This window comes from Perna viridis, chromosome 4, assembly GCF_037379345.1.
Source record: "Perna viridis isolate PV_CMFRI_1.1 ecotype Kerala chromosome 4, ASM3737934v1, whole genome shotgun sequence".
NCBI classification, from domain to species: Eukaryota; Metazoa; Mollusca; class Bivalvia; order Mytilida; family Mytilidae; genus Perna; species Perna viridis.
Window position 1 is genome coordinate 3,008,555 of NC_142448.1, and position 19,687 is coordinate 3,028,241.

The 19,687-nt window shown below is 31.2% G+C and overlaps 1 protein-coding gene across 7 annotated transcripts in view; it reads left to right on the forward strand.

The window, feature by feature from the left end:
• Positions 1 to 19,687, forward strand: part of LOC148618454 (calcium uptake protein 1, mitochondrial-like) — a 28,773-nt gene that overhangs the window by 7,347 nt on the left and 1,739 nt on the right. For 2 of the 7 annotated variants that reach the window (XM_088577412.1, XM_088577411.1), the window contains exons 3-13: positions 205 to 349; positions 1,073 to 1,232; positions 2,554 to 2,591; positions 6,767 to 6,787; positions 7,114 to 7,131; positions 9,006 to 9,117; positions 10,502 to 10,584; positions 12,583 to 12,777; positions 15,470 to 15,619; positions 16,561 to 16,669; positions 17,829 to 17,918. In XM_088577412.1, the coding sequence (XP_088433538.1) occupies positions 205 to 349; positions 1,073 to 1,232; positions 2,554 to 2,591; positions 6,767 to 6,787; positions 7,114 to 7,131; positions 9,006 to 9,117; positions 10,502 to 10,584; positions 12,583 to 12,777; positions 15,470 to 15,619; positions 16,561 to 16,669; positions 17,829 to 17,918 (1,121 nt within the window). The remainder of the gene's footprint in view (positions 1 to 204; positions 350 to 1,072; positions 1,233 to 2,553; positions 2,592 to 6,766; positions 6,788 to 7,113; positions 7,132 to 9,005; positions 9,118 to 10,501; positions 10,585 to 12,582; positions 12,778 to 15,469; positions 15,620 to 16,560; positions 16,670 to 17,828; positions 17,919 to 19,687) is intronic. The other 5 variants (XM_088577414.1, XM_088577413.1, XM_088577417.1 and 2 more) reach the window with 3 other exon arrangements.

Below are 19,687 nucleotides of genomic sequence, written 5' to 3' on the forward strand. Positions count from 1 at the left end.
TAAAAGGCTGTGTCCAAAAGATCACACAGGTGTTCATTGGTAGTTAAGTAGGACACATTGGTATAATGTAGGGCAGATTTCTATCCAGAGAGCTATAATTTGAATTACTCACTAGCCTAGCTGGACTTGTATTAAATTGGTATTGGTCTAGCCAACTAGTGATTGGTCAACATCAATCAGGTCATTTCACTGGTGTATTTGTAGGGCATCCTCTTTGTTGGAAAAGTTTGATAAAAGGGTTAAAGCGGCAACCAATGAAGTAGATGGTGGTTCTAATGAAGAAGATGATTTACAAGTTGGTGAAGGAAAGAAGAAAAAATCACAGAAAATTGGATTTAGGGACAGAAAGGTAAGAATACTTTATGTAAATGTAAATTTAATTTTATGATACTCTTCTCTCTCAAGGACCAGGGTACTGTAAATGTATTAATTTTCACGGTTGCTTCAAGAATGCGAAAATTGGTACCTGCGAAAATATGTTCACATTACCAAGTCTATAATCGTGGTTTCCACAATTTTGAATAGAAACTTCATTTTGTGTAAGTGTAATAAATGCAATCAAGTACGAATTTATACTAATCTTATTAAAACATATACGGTAAAAGCATGTGGATTATAATTTCTAAATTCATGATCTTGTTTATATCAATGATTTGTATCAATGGCCATTGAGTACCTGTTACATCAAAGAATAGAAATCAATACTGTGCAAGCATTCTATTCACAAAAAGAACAAAATGTAAGTGTCAAACACACACTACAGGTAATCACTGATAAAAGATTACTGTTGAATACACACGTTGAGAACTGTCAATAAAAAGTTAATCCGTAAACATGCAATTCAAGTGTCAAAAGTCACTTTTTATTTTGAGTATGAGACCACATCTAGGAAAAGGTTTGGCTTGAACCATTATTTCTGAGGGAATGAGACCACATCCAGGATAAGGTTTGGCCTGAACCATTATTTTTTTAGCAAATGAAATCACAAACAGTATTAAATTTGCCCTGAACCATTATTTTAAACTAATTGGTTAAAGCTCATTGTATAAGATTTTACTTTGTTATTCTCCAGGTAATAGAATATGAAAACAGAATTCGTTCTTACTCTACACCTGACAAGATATTTCGTTATTTTGCCACATTGAAAGTGCATCAGAATGGTGAATGGGAGGTGTACATGACCCCTGAGGATTTTGTCAGGTCTATCACACCAGGAATGAAGCAGCCAGAAGGTCAGGTTACAGTTAAAACTATTTTTTAACATGATTTTTGCCAAATCCATCAAGTTATTACTGTTTTGGTCCAGTTTATTTGGTTTGTTTGTTTGACCACAAAATTTCGTACTATTTTATGATAGTGTCTGTATTGTTAGCGTTACATTTTTGGTTTCTTTAGTTGTAGTTAACCAAATGTCATGGTATATTGTTACTTGCTGCTAGAGGAAGCTTGCTATATAAGTACTTTTCTGTTTAAGAGTCAGGCAATATGTGTGAAAGATGTGGCACATGATGAAAAAAAAAGAGATTTTATCACACAATCCAAGTATTTATACCTCATGAACTTCAGAAATAACCATCAGAGTATTGCCCTTGCCATTCTGTAAAAAGGGGCCAAAACTGTTAAAATAGGTTTACAGTCAAACATTTAGTCAAAGTGATAGGACAAAAATGTTTGGTAATAGAACCTGGTACTTTACTTCATGGATACCAATTTTTGTGGTTTAGGGAAGAAGTTCATGGATTCTTGAATTTGTGGTTTTGAGGTTTTCAGAGTACACATCAAGAAAAAATTGCAATTTTTTGGTTAGGTTGACCATCGAATACCACAAAAATTGGTACCCCACGAACATTAATACTTTCTCAGTACTGTATTTTTAAGTTCTTTTTATCTTAATTTATTGATTTTTTTTGCGAATTAATACTCATAACAAGGGCTTTTAAGAATAATGCTAACAAATTTACTCTGTCATTAACTTTTTTTGACGTAAAGGGATCCAAATTGGTCAATATAAGGATCTTTCAACAGAATTTTTGACTGAAATTGAATTTCAAAATATTGTTCAATTATAGCACCTCAGTGCATGCAGTGGCATGTTTAATGGAACACTTAAAGGAGATACGTAGACATCAGCCATGCAATACCACATGTAATCAAAACACCAAGCATGCAATATAACAAGATATGGGTGTGTCAGATATACATTGTTTGAAAATCAAATGTAATAATGTGAAATATTGTATTCAAACCAGTTGTTGTGTTCATATTGAATTGTAAGTCCCTATGTTAAAGTGTGTTAAAAACAAATATTGTGTCCTCACTTGTGTCAAAAAAAACACATGAGTTCAACAGGCTGCGGTTTTATCATGCTTCTTTTTGCAGCACTTTGTTCTATATTTACTTTTGATTTAAATGAACTTTGATTTGCTTGAAGTTGCTGTTCAGTATTTATGAATACTTACTATGGAATGAGAGACTTAACTTTTTAAACTCTTTTTGGTGTTATTTGCTATACAAATTTGATATTACTGACAATTGATGTTTTATGTTGGATAGGTTTAGGATTGGACCAGTTCCTGAAGTATGATCCACAGGTAAGTATTGTAATTTAATACTTGTACATTGACTGTAAATTACTAATGTACATTTTTACCTTAAGTTTAGTATCACTATACCAATTTCTATGACTACATTGTATGCTGCTTGTCAATGCTCTTGTTGTGGACATGCTGTATATCTATTGGTCTACATTATTTATCAACAGTTAATTTCTATAGGCCAGAAATATTAAATCTTTAAATATTGATGAAAAATAAATCAGAATTAGAATAATGACTGAGTTAAACAATAAACCCAAAATAACAAACAAATTCATCATGGGAAACCCAGTTGTGCCTTCCTTACCTGCTGCTGCTTCATTTCTGAGACATTTGGCATACAATTCACCATACCTATTCCTGTTATAATTTCTTTGTTGTTTCAGACATACAGATTGATTCTATCAAATTTTGTAACAGGATTATCTAAACAAAATACCCATTAAAATATTTTATTTCTATATTTTAGCCTATCCCTTGCAAATAAAGTAAAAAATATTTGTCCAATCAGTATTTCGTGTTTAGTTTTTAAGTCACCATAGGAATGGTATAAAATTCCATACATACATTGGTAAATCTAGCTAGATGAATAAGTTATGAATGGTGCTTTGTAAAAACATATGTATATGAGAATATGAGAAATAACCTAGGGATGTAGTATGCAAGGGAGACAAGACATTTCTGGGTTTACGAGGATGAAACAAAATATGCTCCAATTTCATTTGTTTGAATATGTCTTACATTTTCCAACTTCTAAGTGCAATATTTGTTTCTTTATATTTGAGTATTATGTCATTTTGATAACATCAAATTTTAGTAAACCAATCTATACTACATTTTATAATTTAGGACACAAACAAGGTAAGATACAAAAAAGTATCAAAGTCCATTATTCTTATTGTTAGATTTCAAGCTCATTATCTGTTTAGTCCATCACATACTTCACCCTCATCACAAATATTATTCTATGTAATAAATTCTTCATGGAATCATAGATGCATTAGTGTTTAAAGAGAGAAGAAAAAAGAAAAAAATAACTGTCGTGTATTTAATTGTTAAATATCATGGTTATGACCAATCTAATATAATCTCCGAATTATGTTCATCTAGTACATGTATATGCATATAGATTTTCATTTGGTTGCACAGAAGCATTGTGCAAATGAATAATGTAGAAATAATGTTTCAACTCTTAAGAATCGTCCAGATTAGTTTGAGGCCTATATTGCAGAAAGAATGTTTGACCTGTCAGTCTTTCAATAGCTGAAAAAAAGAATTCTCCCCCGCTTTGTGAAGACTATGAAAGTTTGATTAAATCAAACTGTAGACACTGGAATAATGGGACAGTATTTATGAGATTTATTTATGAAATTCACATTTGAGAAATTTGACCTTTATGCCAATGGACTTATTAATCATCACAAAATAAGTAACAATTAGACATTGTGGCATTTATAATTCAGACAATTACTTCTAATTTATTAGAAGTATTTTATACCAATGGTTCTGCTGCTGCAGTAATTACCTTAAAGGATTAAAATTAAACTTCTTTCACTAAATTGATGGCCTTTTGTATTGCCATATTGTGTCCATCAGTATGTCTATTCATCCATATTAACATTACGCAACTTGTGATCCTCTTGTTTTAATTATATAATTAGTTATTAAGATGAATCTCGAGGTCTGTTTACTTATCGGTGAATTGACAACTTTCTTTTCTTGAGTTATGAAACTAAGGAATCATCACGATGGTCACATGCTGTCTTAAAATAATATTTATCAAATTTATATAAATTATGAAAGTTTTAAGGTCTGTTTAACTATAGGGAAAAATGGACATTTTTTTCTGAGTTTCTTTACAATGCCTTATTGGTATTGATTCAAACTTTACAGAGTGGCAAGTTATGATGATTTCAAAGTCTGTATACTATTTCATGAAAATCTTTTTTCTTTTTAACAAGTTTCGGTTAATCTTCACTTTAATTCAAGGTGGGTATGGGTATACCATGTTCTCATGGCAGAGCTGTATAATTCACAAATAAGTGGTTGTGAAAATTTGTGACATCACATGCTTAAGATTAGAACTTCCCCACCAAATCTGTTTTAGAATCAAATCCTTCACATATTTATTGTCTTTATGGAAACAGTTAAATCTCTAAAATCTGCTAAAAATTACAAATTTATATGTTTCCAATTTTTAAATTTGACTTGTTTCACTTGATGCGAAAAGTTAGAATATTAATTTGGTTCAAATGACATAGTTTTCATTTATAATTTCATATATTGGTTCAAATAACATAGTTTTTTGTAAGAGTTATGGACCTTTGACCTATTTCATTGAAGACTGTGAATCTCTTCTGCTATTGCTTGATGATTTACTTCTCTGTTTTGTAAGATGTTTTGTTATGAAGTGTAGATGTGTATACTAAACAAACATTTTGAATTAACTAATTTCCTAGGACTTCTAATCTCATAGTGCCAAAGATACTGCTACATGTAGCAGTCTTGTTTGAGTAAAAAAAAATAGTTGTATTTTGAAGACTATTCTGTGTGTTCTTAAAATATGTTTCATGATTGTTATGCTCTTATTCAGATTCAGCATTATAAATCATTTTATAACAAAGCATATGAAGTATAAACTACCATGATTAGAATGGCCTGGCTTGTTGAGATTAAAATAGAAAAAAAAAGGAGAATTCCATTTAAGTGTATGAAGTGTATTAGAATGGCTTGCTGTAGATGCTGTAAATTGCTTTGCTGTCTGCATTCTGATTAGGTAGAGGGTCAGATTTGTTCATTGTAACCTTCATTTTGTGTTTAAGATAAATGATACACCTGTTTTTAGATTTGATGCTAGGCAATAATACTCATAAATGAACTCAATACATTTTGTTTTATTATTTTTTTTCAGAGATTCATGTATAAGAAGATTTAAAAAAAAATAAATATTTTACCTTTAAATAATATATAGTCATTATCCTCAAATAAGTGAACATTGATTACCACACAAGAATCAGTTCTTCATTCACTTCATGTGAAATAGGAGGGAAACATGTAAAAACTAATCTTTGGATACTTTGTTAAGTTGGTGTAAGTTACACAGGAAAAATTGCAACATATGTTTAGGACAAATGTAAAATATATTTTTCTTGCATATTAAAACACATGGAAACATATGTTTTCCAAAATTATATGATAACCATATTGTTTTGATACATGACTATTTACTACATTTGATACATTGACTATTGATACATTGACTATTGACTATTTTTGATACATTGACTATTGAATACATTGACTATTGACTATATTTGATACATTGACTATTGAATACATTTCATTTCTATTTAATTTATGTAGTTGTTTTTGATTTAATATATTAGTCCTCAACATGTGTTCAAAACATATAAAAAAAAACATGTGGAACACCAATTTTTCATTTTATTTTTTCAAAATTTAAGAAAATCATTTTTCCAGTGTAGTAAATGCCTGGAATATTTTCAAGGCTTTCCTGCATGAAAAGGGTTGAGCCAAGGACTTGAAAATAAGTCCCACTCTATTGATTTATTATGTTGTTAAAACACATTAGGTATATATTTCAATATACAATCATATGCCTTAAAATTTAATACAATGAACTATTTTTAGCTCTCTATTTTGAACAAAAATACCTGTACAATGTTACAAGACTTTATTACAAACTTTTGAAGGAAATGATGTGTTTATATAAAAAAATGTATGTTGGTTTTTTCATTATAAATTAAATTTTTGGGGGTATTTTTTTCTTGTATTATTATTTTTCTTTCTCATGGCATTTTGTGTATTTGTGTTATTATTATATCATTAATAAGAATTTTAAACAAAAAATATTAGACAACACACAAACATTACAAAATAAATTTATTTTTTACAATTTTGATATTTATAGATATTGAAAATAATAAAAAGTAATATCAATCACAAGAAAAAATACCACTGCCTCCCCCCAAATAAGAAGAAGAAGCAAAAGAACTATGTTATACATAAATATACAAATCAAGCTTAATTTAAGATAGGGGCCTTCATCTTTGGGGAGCGGGTTGTTTGAGACAATGGGATATTAAATAGTGCATCTATATTGGATGAAACTTGCTGATTAATAGCTTTCTGTTTGTCTCACTGCCCTGTAGAAGGATGATTTCAGATCAGTGGTGAGTCAGCTTCTCTTCTTTACTAACATTTCTTCAGGATTTTTAATAATCCATTTATGTGTCAGCCAGTTTTTACTGTTTTGTACAATAAAATTCATTTTTTAAAGATTTTCTTCTTTTAAATGTTGTTTTCTAGCATAAAGCTTTACCAATATATTCTTGTATATTTTAAAATCAAATTATTATACCTTTGTATTTTTACAAGCATATTTTTATATTCTGTGTATGATGTACAAAAAGTTACACTTAATGTTGTACACTTTTTACTATTAAATTTTCTATACAAAAACAGAAGACTTTTTACATCAATAGAAAGTTTGTTGTAGATGAACAAAATGAGAAAGGTAACATTTAGTACTGTGTCCTTGTAAATTCTTTTGATAGAAGACTGTGGTAGCTTGGTGTAAAAGATAGATGTAGTCGATAGAGCATGGATTATTGGAATCCTTTTTCTAATCATTAGCTTTTTTGCTTGTTACTTTGCTGTGCTGCATTTTAGCATGAAGAGTTTTTAGGAGGATTAGCGGGGCATCCCACACCATAGCACTGTTTCTAATGTAGTTCTGTGTGATGTTCTTTTTAAGTCATATAAAACCCCTGCTTTTTAGCTCACCTGGCCTGAAGGGCTATTGTCATCACTTGGCATCTGTTGTCATTTTTAACAATTTTTCAAAACTCTTCTCTGAATGAACCAATTGGAAACAAACTTGGTTTGAATGTTTCTTTGGGTAATCTTGATAGAGTTGGTTTGGGAACTTTTGATCCATCAAAAAACATGGCTGCCCTTACTGAAAATAAAACATTAAGCAAAATTAGGACATTTGATAAAAGTATTTAGCATGTTGAGATCTATCGATGGTCAAATATTTGTATAAATCTGTTAAGTAATGTTGGAGTTATCACCCCTTTTTGACATATTTTCAGTTTAGCGATTCAGGCTCTTTTGAGACTCCAGTTTAGCATTATTGCTGATGTAAGAAGACCTTAAAATATTTACACATACAGTAGTAAGAGTACCATACTCACTATAACTACCTTAGTTTTTGTAAGATATGTTTCTTCTTAGCCAGTGGTAGTTATGCGAATGTTGTTACTAACAGAGCAATCTTGTATCACCGTAGTTAAAATGATATCTTGAATTTAGTGAATGAGGCATGCCCTGTGTGATTGACAATGTTAGCCAAGCTTAATACTTACTTATGATTAGTTGGTATGTGCTTTATATTCTACCTCTCCCGTGAGATAAAGTGTTCTTCTCCATAGAGACTTGTTTTGTTCTCAGCTGATTATTCACATCTCCTGTGAGATAAACTGTTCTTCTCACTAGAGATTTGTTTTGTTCTCAGATGATTATTCACATCTCATGTGAGCCTCACTAGAGGCGGCAGATGATTGGTATGAATTCCATTGTATAATCACCAAATTATGTTGTTTTTAACTCCCAATAGTTTAATGTTTTATATTAAAACTCAACAAGCCTCACTCTTTAAATTTGAAAACTTACTTTATTAAGTGTAGAATTGTCATCAACACTGGATGCAGTGTACAATTCTATATTTCTATAATATCGGGTATCCTACAAATAAATATGTGTTACTTAATCTATATGCTTTGGAATTCAAATCAAGAAGGTGCTAGTACGTGTAGTTATTTAAGGTATAACTTATGCTTCCTCTTCTGTTTCTTTCTATCATTTCAAAGCGTAATAAAATCATGTAGTGCTTAGGGGACTTAAAAGTTCATATATACCAATACTGAGTAAAAAAATTGAAACCAAGAAATTAAATATGAGATACTGAATGGTGGTTTAAAAAATATTGCAGTTTGTATTTTTTCTTTGGGATTAATGTTTTCTACCTAACTTAGTTGAAGAAATATTGTAAGTTGGTGAGCATTCAACTACACAATTAAAAATGGTTTAAGAGCTTATTTTGTTAACATGTCATTGTTGCATGATGTTAATCTTGTTCAGCATGGTATTCATTCTCTTTGTTGGAATGTTGGTGCCTCAACTTCTATTAGAATCAAGTATTTAAAATGTAGTTGTATATTGTCAATTGTAATTACTAGGTTACTTCAATTAAAATATGTAGGTAAGCTTCTAGATATGAATATTAACTTATATATGAAAATGTTATTATTTTTAGCACTGGTAGTTGCATGTGATAGCTATTATCCTTTATTTTGACTAATTATTTCTATCCCCACTTATTTTCAGCATGGTAAGAACGTAGAGTGGGAATTACAGGAAGACAGCATTTTCCACAAGTTAGGAGAAAGTGGGCTGATATCATTCTCTGATTATATTTTCCTCTTGACAGTTTTATCGAGTAAGTCAATATTTAAATTAGTTTTCAGAAATGACAACTCTTACCCTTCTGAGTTTTATTTTCCTCTTGACTGACTTTTCAGTTGCTTGAGTACAACCAGTTGCCTATTTTTAGGACAGAGAGGGTCATCCGTGCACTCTGCATTCATCACATTCATGATGAATTTCAGGTATCTTTAAACCTCCTAATTACAAATCACTTAGTCACAAAAGAATATTCTTAGATTCTTTTTTCAGTATAAGCCTATATTTGTATCCCACTAGGTAAAGTGTACAATATTTTTGTGACTCAATTGTTCAACCAACTGAGTTATCATAGAAGTTCGTATATGAAAAAACTAAATATATATAGATGTAATCATTTATGATTTTGCCAAACATCTCAACTTTCAAATGATACCAAGAATGTGTTTTTGAGTTTAATGTGAATTATTTACCCCTACCCTCAGAAAAATCACTTAAATTGACATATTTTTCAATGTCAAAACCCTTCATTAAAAATGGCTCATTTGGTATTTTCTGTTTAGTACTATCATAATTGATACTTCTGATGTTCTTTTGATAACTTTTGGCTATTATGATAGTCAGAATTTATCAAAAATGGCTAAAAATGGGATTTTTGAATTTTCCTACAAAAAATGTATAAATTTAACTCCACAAGTTATTAAACTGTGAAAACATCTCAGATTTAGAATCATTTGATAGTTATTTCAATTTTTTACAAAAGAAACCTAGGAAAGGTAATTTTCTTGTAAGAATTTACCCAAAACTTTAAAAAGTATTACTCTTATTCCCAGAAAACAGGTCACACTATCAATCATAATTCTGATTCACAGAACACAGGCACTGTAAAATTCATATTCTGGGCATTTTTAATTAAGATGATACTTGAGATAATGATTTATCCAACATGTTTTTGGAATACAACTATTATATACTGGTAAAAAGGGGAATTTTCAGAATATCAGATTTTCTTATTTCATGTTATTGTCAATTTTTCAAAATACTGTAGTACAAAAATGCTTTATTTTTTATCAAGAAATTAATTCATAAATGGGATATGAAATAGTATCGAAAATCATATGAGTGTTGGTGAGTTGGGGATTCACAGTGGTTATCTCAACCCACATACTATTTCTCTAAGTCAGTGAACTTCTCACAAAATTTCACATCACAATTTCATACTTCATGTAAATCTTTAGTAGGTAGATATCTCTGTGACACACACATAAATGTGTAGTATTTCCCACATGTCATTATCTGATTTATTAGAGAGGTAACATCATTTTTAAAATAATTTTTTTGTATCCTTTATAGTTATGTCATCTTCTACAAAAACGTACTTTTTGGGCACTATAAAGATTATTTGGAATAATTGTTTTCAGCACCCCCTCGGAACTTCCAGATTGCTTTTAAGATGTTTGATTTGAATGGGGATGGAGATGTAGATAGAGGTGAATTTGATAAGGTATGTGTTAAAAAAATTACTAAAATAGAACATAGGGGTCAGACAGTAGTTTTTCACATATATCTCTTAAACCATTAGGTTTAGCTAAATTTTGATGAGGTTAAAGTGTTCAGCATGATGAGATCTATCTCTGGTCAAAGTTTGGTTTTAATCCGTTAAGCCATGTTGGAATTATTGCCCTTTTTCAACAATTTTTGCCATTTTTAATGTTATTTCTTTCGAAAGTCTTCTCCTCTGACACTACTTGACCAATTGAAACCAAACTTGATATAAATGTTCCTTTGGGTATCCTGCATAGAATTGTTGTGGGAATTTTTGATCCGTTGAAAAACATGGCAGCCATTACTAAAAATAGAACAGGGGTCAGACAATAGTTTTTTGCATATATCTCCAAAACTGTTAGGTTTAGCCTAATTCTTTCAGTAGCTGAAATGATCCTTATTATTAGGACTACAAAAGTCTTTAGGGATAAAAGTTGTCAGATGACTCCTTGTAAGAGTTATTGCCCTTGAAAGTGGAAAAATGACCTTTTTTAACAGTTTCCAGTTAATATCTTGGAAACTATGATAGATTGAAAGAAACTTTCAATTGTTGAGAAGATCTTATGATAAGTCCTACCAAAGACTTCTTAAGTCAATATTGTTGGACAACTTCTTGTTAGTGCCTTTGAAAGGCAAAATTCAACCAGGTGAGCGATTCAGGCTCCGGGGAGCCTCTTGTTTGTTAATGTTATGTAGAAGTTATAAAACATTTTTTTTTAAGTTTGACTTTTGCTTGTGTGTTAAATACATATAAAGTAAAGATGCATTTAGCAGTGTTTTAGTGCTAAATTAAATGCATTTTTAAAACCATAAATGAAAACATTTCATAATGGAATGTCCTAGATATTGACTTTAGCTGAACCTTCATGTTCCATTGATGCCATATTTTTACTTATACATTATTGTTGCATTTAGGGAGTCCTGTCATTTAAATCTTTCAGAATAAGTCTTAAACTTGAAATGAAAAGTATACAAAGTATCAGCCTCCAGTTTTAATATGACATCATTATCCGTTCATGGTCTGTAGACACTTCACACCCAGACAATTATTAAAATATGAGTATTTAGAACTTTATAAAATTATATCACAACCATTTAGCTATTAGGAGCCAAAAAGGGGCCAGAAACAAGCATTTTCGTAATCTTAAGACAATAACTTGTTAATTGATCTCTTTGAAATTGTACCACAAGGTGTCATACTCTAAAAAAAGGCTTGGATTAATTTGGTGGTTGCTACTCAAACAGTTTAGGAGTAAGGGGCAAAAAAACAAGCATTTTAGTGATGTCTGGACAATAATTTAATTAATTGTGAATGGATCTCTGAAATTATAATACAGGGCATCATACCACCAAAGAAAGGCTGGGATTGATTTTTGTTTTTGTTTCTTTTTTTACTCAAAACATCTTAAATAAGGGGCCAAAAGAGAGCCAGAAACAAGCATTGGTTGATGTAATATAATACACATAACGTTGCAAAATATATTGAGTGAAAGTGAACGGATCTCTTTGAAATTGTACCAAATGTGCCATACCTCCACAGAAATGCTGGAATTTATATTAGGGTTTCACTCATTGGGGAATTAGAGACCGAAAAAGGTCCACCGCGATTTTGATAAAATTTTCTGTATCAATCAATCCCAATCAAAATTCAGAGCTGTATCAAGCTTGAATGGTGTGTCCACACTCACGGTTTGAACTCTGCAGACTTATCAAGCTGCACCCTGCAAAGCATTTTGTTTCTTTCAAAATAATCATAATATCTTTATAACCTAAGTACATTTATTCAGTATTCTGATTTAGCATTTTATATTTTTTTTTCATAGGAATAGATCTGTTTATAATGATAGAATTGTTGTTTGTATATAACAATACATCATCAATGTATCAGAGTTTACACCTCCTGTTCATTTGATATCCTTTCTTTAAAATATATTCTACTTGCAATGATTTTTATTAGGTACAGGAAATTGTTAGAGCCCAAACAACAGTAGGTAGTCGTCATAGAGACCATGCTGTAACTGGGAATGTGATGAAGAGCTATAGCTCAGCTCTTATGACCTATTTTTTCGGTCCAAATGGAGAGAAAAAATTAACAGTCAAAGAATTTCTAGATTTTCAGGCTGAGCTGTCAAAGGAGGTGCTCAGAATTGAGGTAGTATCACTTATATAATGAATTATGGCCTATCTACTCTTAAGGTAGCAACTTTAATTTTAGAAAAACTTTTAATGGAATCTTTTAATGGAATGTTGGTTGTGTCATGTCGTGTTTGTATCATTGTCCTCAGACACCATTTTTGGGTGTGATAACTTGAATAGTAGTTAGTGGATCTTGATAAAATTTTAAAAGCAATGTTTTGCTCTACTAACAGAACAACCATTACGGAATCGGGCAGAAGTGGCCAAAAACTAGCATTTACTGGAAATAAAATTAAACTTCCTTATATATCTTAAAGATATAAAGTATATGTCAAAGAGACAACAACCCCACTGGATGAAAATGTCAGCCCAAGGACACCCATTGGTTTTCAATGAATGACAAGGAAACCTGCATACCACAGGGTGTGCTGCAGCTGCTCCAAAAACACATTTAAAGCAAAACAGTTGCCCCCATATATTCAATTAACATAAATAATTAACTAATACAGAGGCCAGAAATTCCTGACTGGACAGGCGCAAGAAATGTGGCAAGGTTAAAGTACTTTGGCGTGATCACAACCCTCTCTATTTAAAATCTGGCCACTGTGGAAAAAATATTACACAATTAAACACACCTAAAAATCAGTTTAAAAAGGTATGAGTCCCTTGTTACAGGGGAAATAAAGAAACTGAATATAAATTATACAAATGTACAAACTAAGGACTACTAGCAGTTAACTGACATGCCAGTTCCAGACCAATTTAAATCTACAAAAAGTTATGCCTCATCTTATGTAAAATCAATCCCAATTCTTCCCATGCAGGGTTGAGAATCACAGTACAGCATAAGTCACACAATAAGGACACAAGTCATGTTATGTCAAAAACTGCTTTGAAATGTAGTGTTTAAATTTCTTTGTATTTCTTTCCCTATGAGCAAAGCAATGTTAATACCAAAAAATGCTGTCCTTGCAATTTGACAACAATATCATGACTAAATCCCTAACGAATGAGCTTATTCAACAGTTTAGTTAACTTATTGGACGAATATCAAGCTTTCTGTGCTTTGTGTAGATAATAGCGTAAAACAAAGGGTTAGAGATACCCTCATGTATTAATCCTTTAAAAGTACATTTGTATTTGCAAGTGAGTTCCTTGTATCAGTTAAAAAACTTTGTGAATGTTTTTTCAAGCTTGTGATATTGTAAACCTTGAATTACTAATTTCTCGGATTCCTTTTATTAAATCCAAAACATTGTTACAAATATGAGCAAAGCAAACCAACTGTGATGAGTAAACACCATATGATGGTGATAAGGGAACGTCACTATCTAAAAATGGAAAGTTGACAATAGTGAACGAAAAATCATTCCTTTTGTCATGAATTTTAGTATTAAGTTTACCATAATTGATATGAATACTAAGATCAAGAAACATACATTCTTTATTATCAATATTTGCTATATTCAAAGACAGTTTTACAGAATATATATCTTTAGTATAAGTATTTTAAGTCATCATTCTTTAGAGCCAAAATATCGTCCAAATATCTAAAGGTGTTATTAAATTTTTCTACTAAATGTTGTTTGGAAGGGTCTTTAATTATTCATTCTAACAATAAATTGTGATTCGTAACAGTACAGAAAGAGGTCTGCAATAAGTGCTGCACAGTTGGTCTCCATGGGAATTCCAATAACTTGACGATAAGCAGTTTCGCCAAAGCGTACAAATATGTTGTCTAATGGGAATTCAAGTGCTGTAACCATATCAAAAGAAGTCCAATTAACATAGTTTTTATGTTTTTAATTACTAAGAATGATCTTAACGAATTCAAACAAATATTTTCGCATCTTGATTTATTGAATTACCATTTGGTTAGATATGTGAATTTTTGTTTTATGGGATTATGTGTATGGATCTCTATGATCGTGTACTACAATGTCCTATAAACAAAGGTTAGACTAGAATTTATTTGAATGATTATGACCTACATTACTTAGGAATTAAGGGCTTTAAATCCCTATAACGAAACAATTTTCTGGTTTCCAACTATAGCGTGGGTAAAAGTGTATCTATATATGAAATTGTACTATAGTTCCATACCATCAAAGTCAAGACTGGGAAGGATTTTGTGAATGATAAAATTGAATTATTACCATGAAGGAATTCGGGCACAAAATAACCCATTTCCTTGGGTATGGATCTCCATCAAACTGTACTACTAGGTTCCATACCACAAAAGGAATGTTTTGATTGATTTAAATGGTTATACTCCTTACTTTTTAAGAATTTAGGGTCTTAAAGGGGTCAGAAATAAGTTCACAGTCTGGTCAAAATCTAATACTGTGTCATACATTTAATCACAATCTTATTTCAGTGCCTCTTCAGGTTTGAGTGTTGTGTTCATTCCACTTCAGACTTCAGTCTCTTCAGTCTTATCAAGCTGCATCCTGCAATGCATTTTATTCACATATGAGTCAACAAAATTTGGTGGAATATTACATAACAAGTCACCTTAAAAATCATAAGTTTCTGCCAAAAAATTATGGTTATACTATGATGCATTTCACCATATCTGTTCCTTTTTTATAGCCAATTGATATTCATCCAAACAAGAAGACGTCAATTTAATTCTTTACTTTATGTATGAAATGTAAGTAATCTTCTTGTTGGGAAAAAATGGCATAAAAGTTTTTTTTTTTCTCTAGTTTGAGAGATATGATCCACGTTATGAGAAGAAAGGATCAATATCAGAGAAGGATTTTGCTTCCATCCTAATTACATATGCTGGTTACCCAGACAGTAAGAGGACGAGAATGGTCAAACGTGTCAAGAAGAAATTTAAAGAAGAACCAGTGGTAATTATATAATGCATTATGGGGAACTCTTTTGCTTTAGCTTATATCTTAATGCGGACATCAATCTCCTGTGTAGAGGTAGAAACACTATTTTAAACCTTACCTGTCTGTCATACTCTGCACTACTGGTATGGAAATTTGTGCAATGCAGTACCAATAAGCTTAACTGATTTTTAATGAGAAGATTACAGATTCTGGACAGAAGAGCTAACGGGTGTAATACATACAATATGTTGTAAAACAGGATGTAGTCATTACAACTCAAGTAGGATATTGTAAACATACTAGATTTCATGACCAGTTCAAACTATTTTCTCAGCAGCTTGCCACATTGTTATGAAACTTTGTGGGATGTAATATAACCACATTTTTCAGCAGAACTTGGTCGGATGCATTATCTACAACTCCTCCTAAACGACTTGCAGCAATGTTATGAGACTTAATGGGGTGTTAAATTACTGTATTGGAATGTGCATATTGTCAGGAATTTATGTTTAATGTAAATTTGCAGTCATATTCAGTCATTGTGTTGTCAAAAATAAGTACTGTTGGGTGTCAAAAGGGCTTAGTTTATCCCCTTACAAATTGTGTCCAATATGAACTGTGTGTTCACATTGGTCTCCAACTGTACAGGGTTCAACAGGCTGTGGGGGTATTAGTCATGTTAATGGAAATGTCTACTTTTTGCTATTTTTGTGGTGATAAGAAAAAACATTAAATAGAGTACCTACAAAATTGATTTGTATTACTATGCAAATGTGATGTATTTTAACTCTAAACATTTTTTGAACCCGTGAAAGTTGACAGAATCCACAAAAAAATGAAATGTAATACATTGACAGTAATTCCTGTGTAATGATTAGTGATGTTGTAATAGAGATACAGTCATGTTTAGTTTCTGTTTTGTCTTATCTTTGTTACTTGTGATAATTGTTTTGTAGGGAATTACGTTTGAAGAGTATGTCAATTTTTGGAAGTTCCTTAAGAGTGTGAATGATGTTGATACTGCCTTAAGTTTCTACCATTTGGCTGGTGTATCTATTGATCAAGGTATGTATAGATTTTCTTACTCCAAGTGTGAATTTAAGTGATGTTTCTACCATTTGGCTGGTGTATTTATTGATCCAGGTATGTATAGATTTTCTTACTCCAAGTGTGAATTTAAGTGATGTTTCTACCTTTTGGCTGTATATATTGATCAAGGTATGTATAGATTTTCTTACTCCTAGTGTGAATTTAAGTGATGTTTCTACCATTTGGCTGGTGTATCTATTGATCAAGGTATGTATAGATTGTCTTACTCCAAGTGTGAATTTAAGTGATGTTTCTACCATTTGGCTGGTGTATATATTGATCCAGGTATGTATAGATTTTCTTACTCCAAGTGTGAATTTAAGTGATGTTTCTACCATTTGGCTGTATATATTAGTCAAGGTATGTATAGATTTTCTTACTCCTAGTGTGAATTTAAGTGATGTTTCTACCATTTGGCTGGTGTATCTATTGATCAAGGTATGTATAGATTGTCTTACTCCAAGTGTGAATTTAAGTGATGTTTCTACCATTTGGCTGGTGTATATATTGATCCAGGTATGTATAGATTTTCTTCCTCCAGGTGTGAATAATGTCATGTTTCTCCCATTTGGCTGGTGTATCTATTGATCAAGGTATGTATAGCTTTTCTTACTCTAAGGACAACCAACCCTACTTTATTTGTCACAACTTAGTTAACATTTTTTATAAGTACTTATCATTGATTGTAAACCATATTCTATATTTAAATCTAAATGGTCCCCTTTTGTTGGTATATCACTTCTTAAGTGGTTGTCTCATGAACATTTTCCACACATTTTTACTTCACTATTGTAGTTATCTTGGAAAAGCAGTAATTTCAAATCCACAATTTTTTTTGGATCCTTTAATTGTCCTTCTGGAAATACAAAATAGCTTCTATATTCAAAGATATGTGACAAATTATGAATAGCAAACATAATTTGTTGGCCTTTTACTTTTGTTGGATTAACTTATACCTACATTGTGGTTCAAGAATTAGAAAAAAAATTCTTTCTTATTATTCTAAGGCAGTTTTGGTATTATATACTGAAACCTTATATGAAGTATATACCTATTGTTAATGACTGGACATCACATTCACTACCAGACACTTTGTAGAACCAGTTTGATAACATATCTATTATATCTTTTTTAGAGACACTGAAGCATGTAGCTAAGACTGTAGCCCATGTTGATCTATCAGAACATATAGTAGATGTTGTCTTCACATTATTTGATGAGAATAGTAAGATATCTTATAACAGCAGTTTTTAAATTGATAAATTGGTTTAAACTTCACTGTTGATGTGTTGATGTTTAATATGCTACCTTTATAATTAAATCGTCTGTACATCTGTACCTGACTCATCGAGTGGGTGGTTGATGTCTGTCTATCCAAATTTCATGGCAATATCTCAGCTTCCAATGGATGGATTGATCTTAAATTAGTTTGGTGGCTTTATATAGATGCAGCATAAATTGGAAGTAATTTTGATAGCTGCACAGTATCAACTTCTTTTTTCATGGGATTTTGCCATTTTTCACTATATGGAGTTATAGAGAAAATTTTCTTCACATAAATCTTAGCTCCCAATGGAAGGATTGATTTTGAATTTGGTGTGTAGCTTTTAATGGATAGGGTCAAAATTGTAAACAATTTGAGGTCTCACTAACCATTTCTAACGTTCCCATTAGTTTACATGTTAAAAAAATTGTTTTCAAAGTTTCTTCATGAATTCAAGTGATATCTTAATGTTACATACCATTAGGATGCTTGGAAAATAAGGATATCAAAATCATTATGCTAATGGTATGATGGTTGTTAAAATTTTTCATAAAGAGGACTTGAATGAATTATACAGCAATCTACATTTTTACCTTTTCTGCTGACAGCATGGAGGCAAATTACTCACATGTAAACAATATTCATACATTTCTTTAGTAATTACAAATTTGATTTTAAAGTACACATTCTTAACTTTATTTTTGACTACTTTTGATCAACATACACACAGATTATGCATTTATCTTGGTTTAGTGTGTTTTTGGTACTATGTTGAAGGGTGACCATTTGAAGTGGCAAGTGAGACCTGACCGCTGTATAATATCAACTTGATGTACAAGTGAGGGTATTCCTGACATGACAGTGTGCACAACATCATATTAGTGGTGTACCAATATATATCATACACAAATACAGTTGTGCTGTAAGCCACACTTGTAATATCATTGATTTACTTTGTGGCTTGGGATAACCTAAGCATTTTCTTAAGTGAAAAATATACATAACATTTTTGTGGGTTTTTTTTGTGTTCGTTATATAAATACTGTTTTATAATAACTGATCTGTGTCAAATATTTTTTCGATTAAGCACCATTTCATTATATATATGTTATAATAATAGAATTGGAAATTGGAGAGAGTGAATAACAGATATATGACCATGAATAAAGAGGAGCACAAAATAAACAGTTGTGCGGAACTAGTTAAGTGCACGAGTAAAATCTCCAGCATTCTTGCCATGAGTCATTATATCATTCTTTTTAGCTCACCTGACCTAAAGGCCATGTGACCTATTGTCATTGTCCATAAACTTTTACAAACATCTTCTCCTCAGAAACTACAAGACAAATTATAACCAAACTTTGCTTGAATGTTCCTTTTGGTATCTTCAACAGTCATTATGTGGGTATTTTTGGCAAACAAAACATGGTCACCTTTACTAAAAATAGACCATAGGGGTCAAAGAATTTTGCTAATAATTCAAATCCAGTTGGGTTTAGAATCAATTGTTCAACATGATGGGATGGACCTATACTGAAATTTTCAGGAAGATCTGTTGACTGATGAATGAGTTGTGGGTCCTGAAATTTTTTTTCCTGAATTTTACATTTCTGACTTTGAAAATTTTCACTGAGGCCACTAGTATGATGGATTGTAACAAAATATGGCATTAATATTTGATAGGATGTTCTTAACAGTCTATGTGTTGAGATTTTAGATGTCTTGAAAAA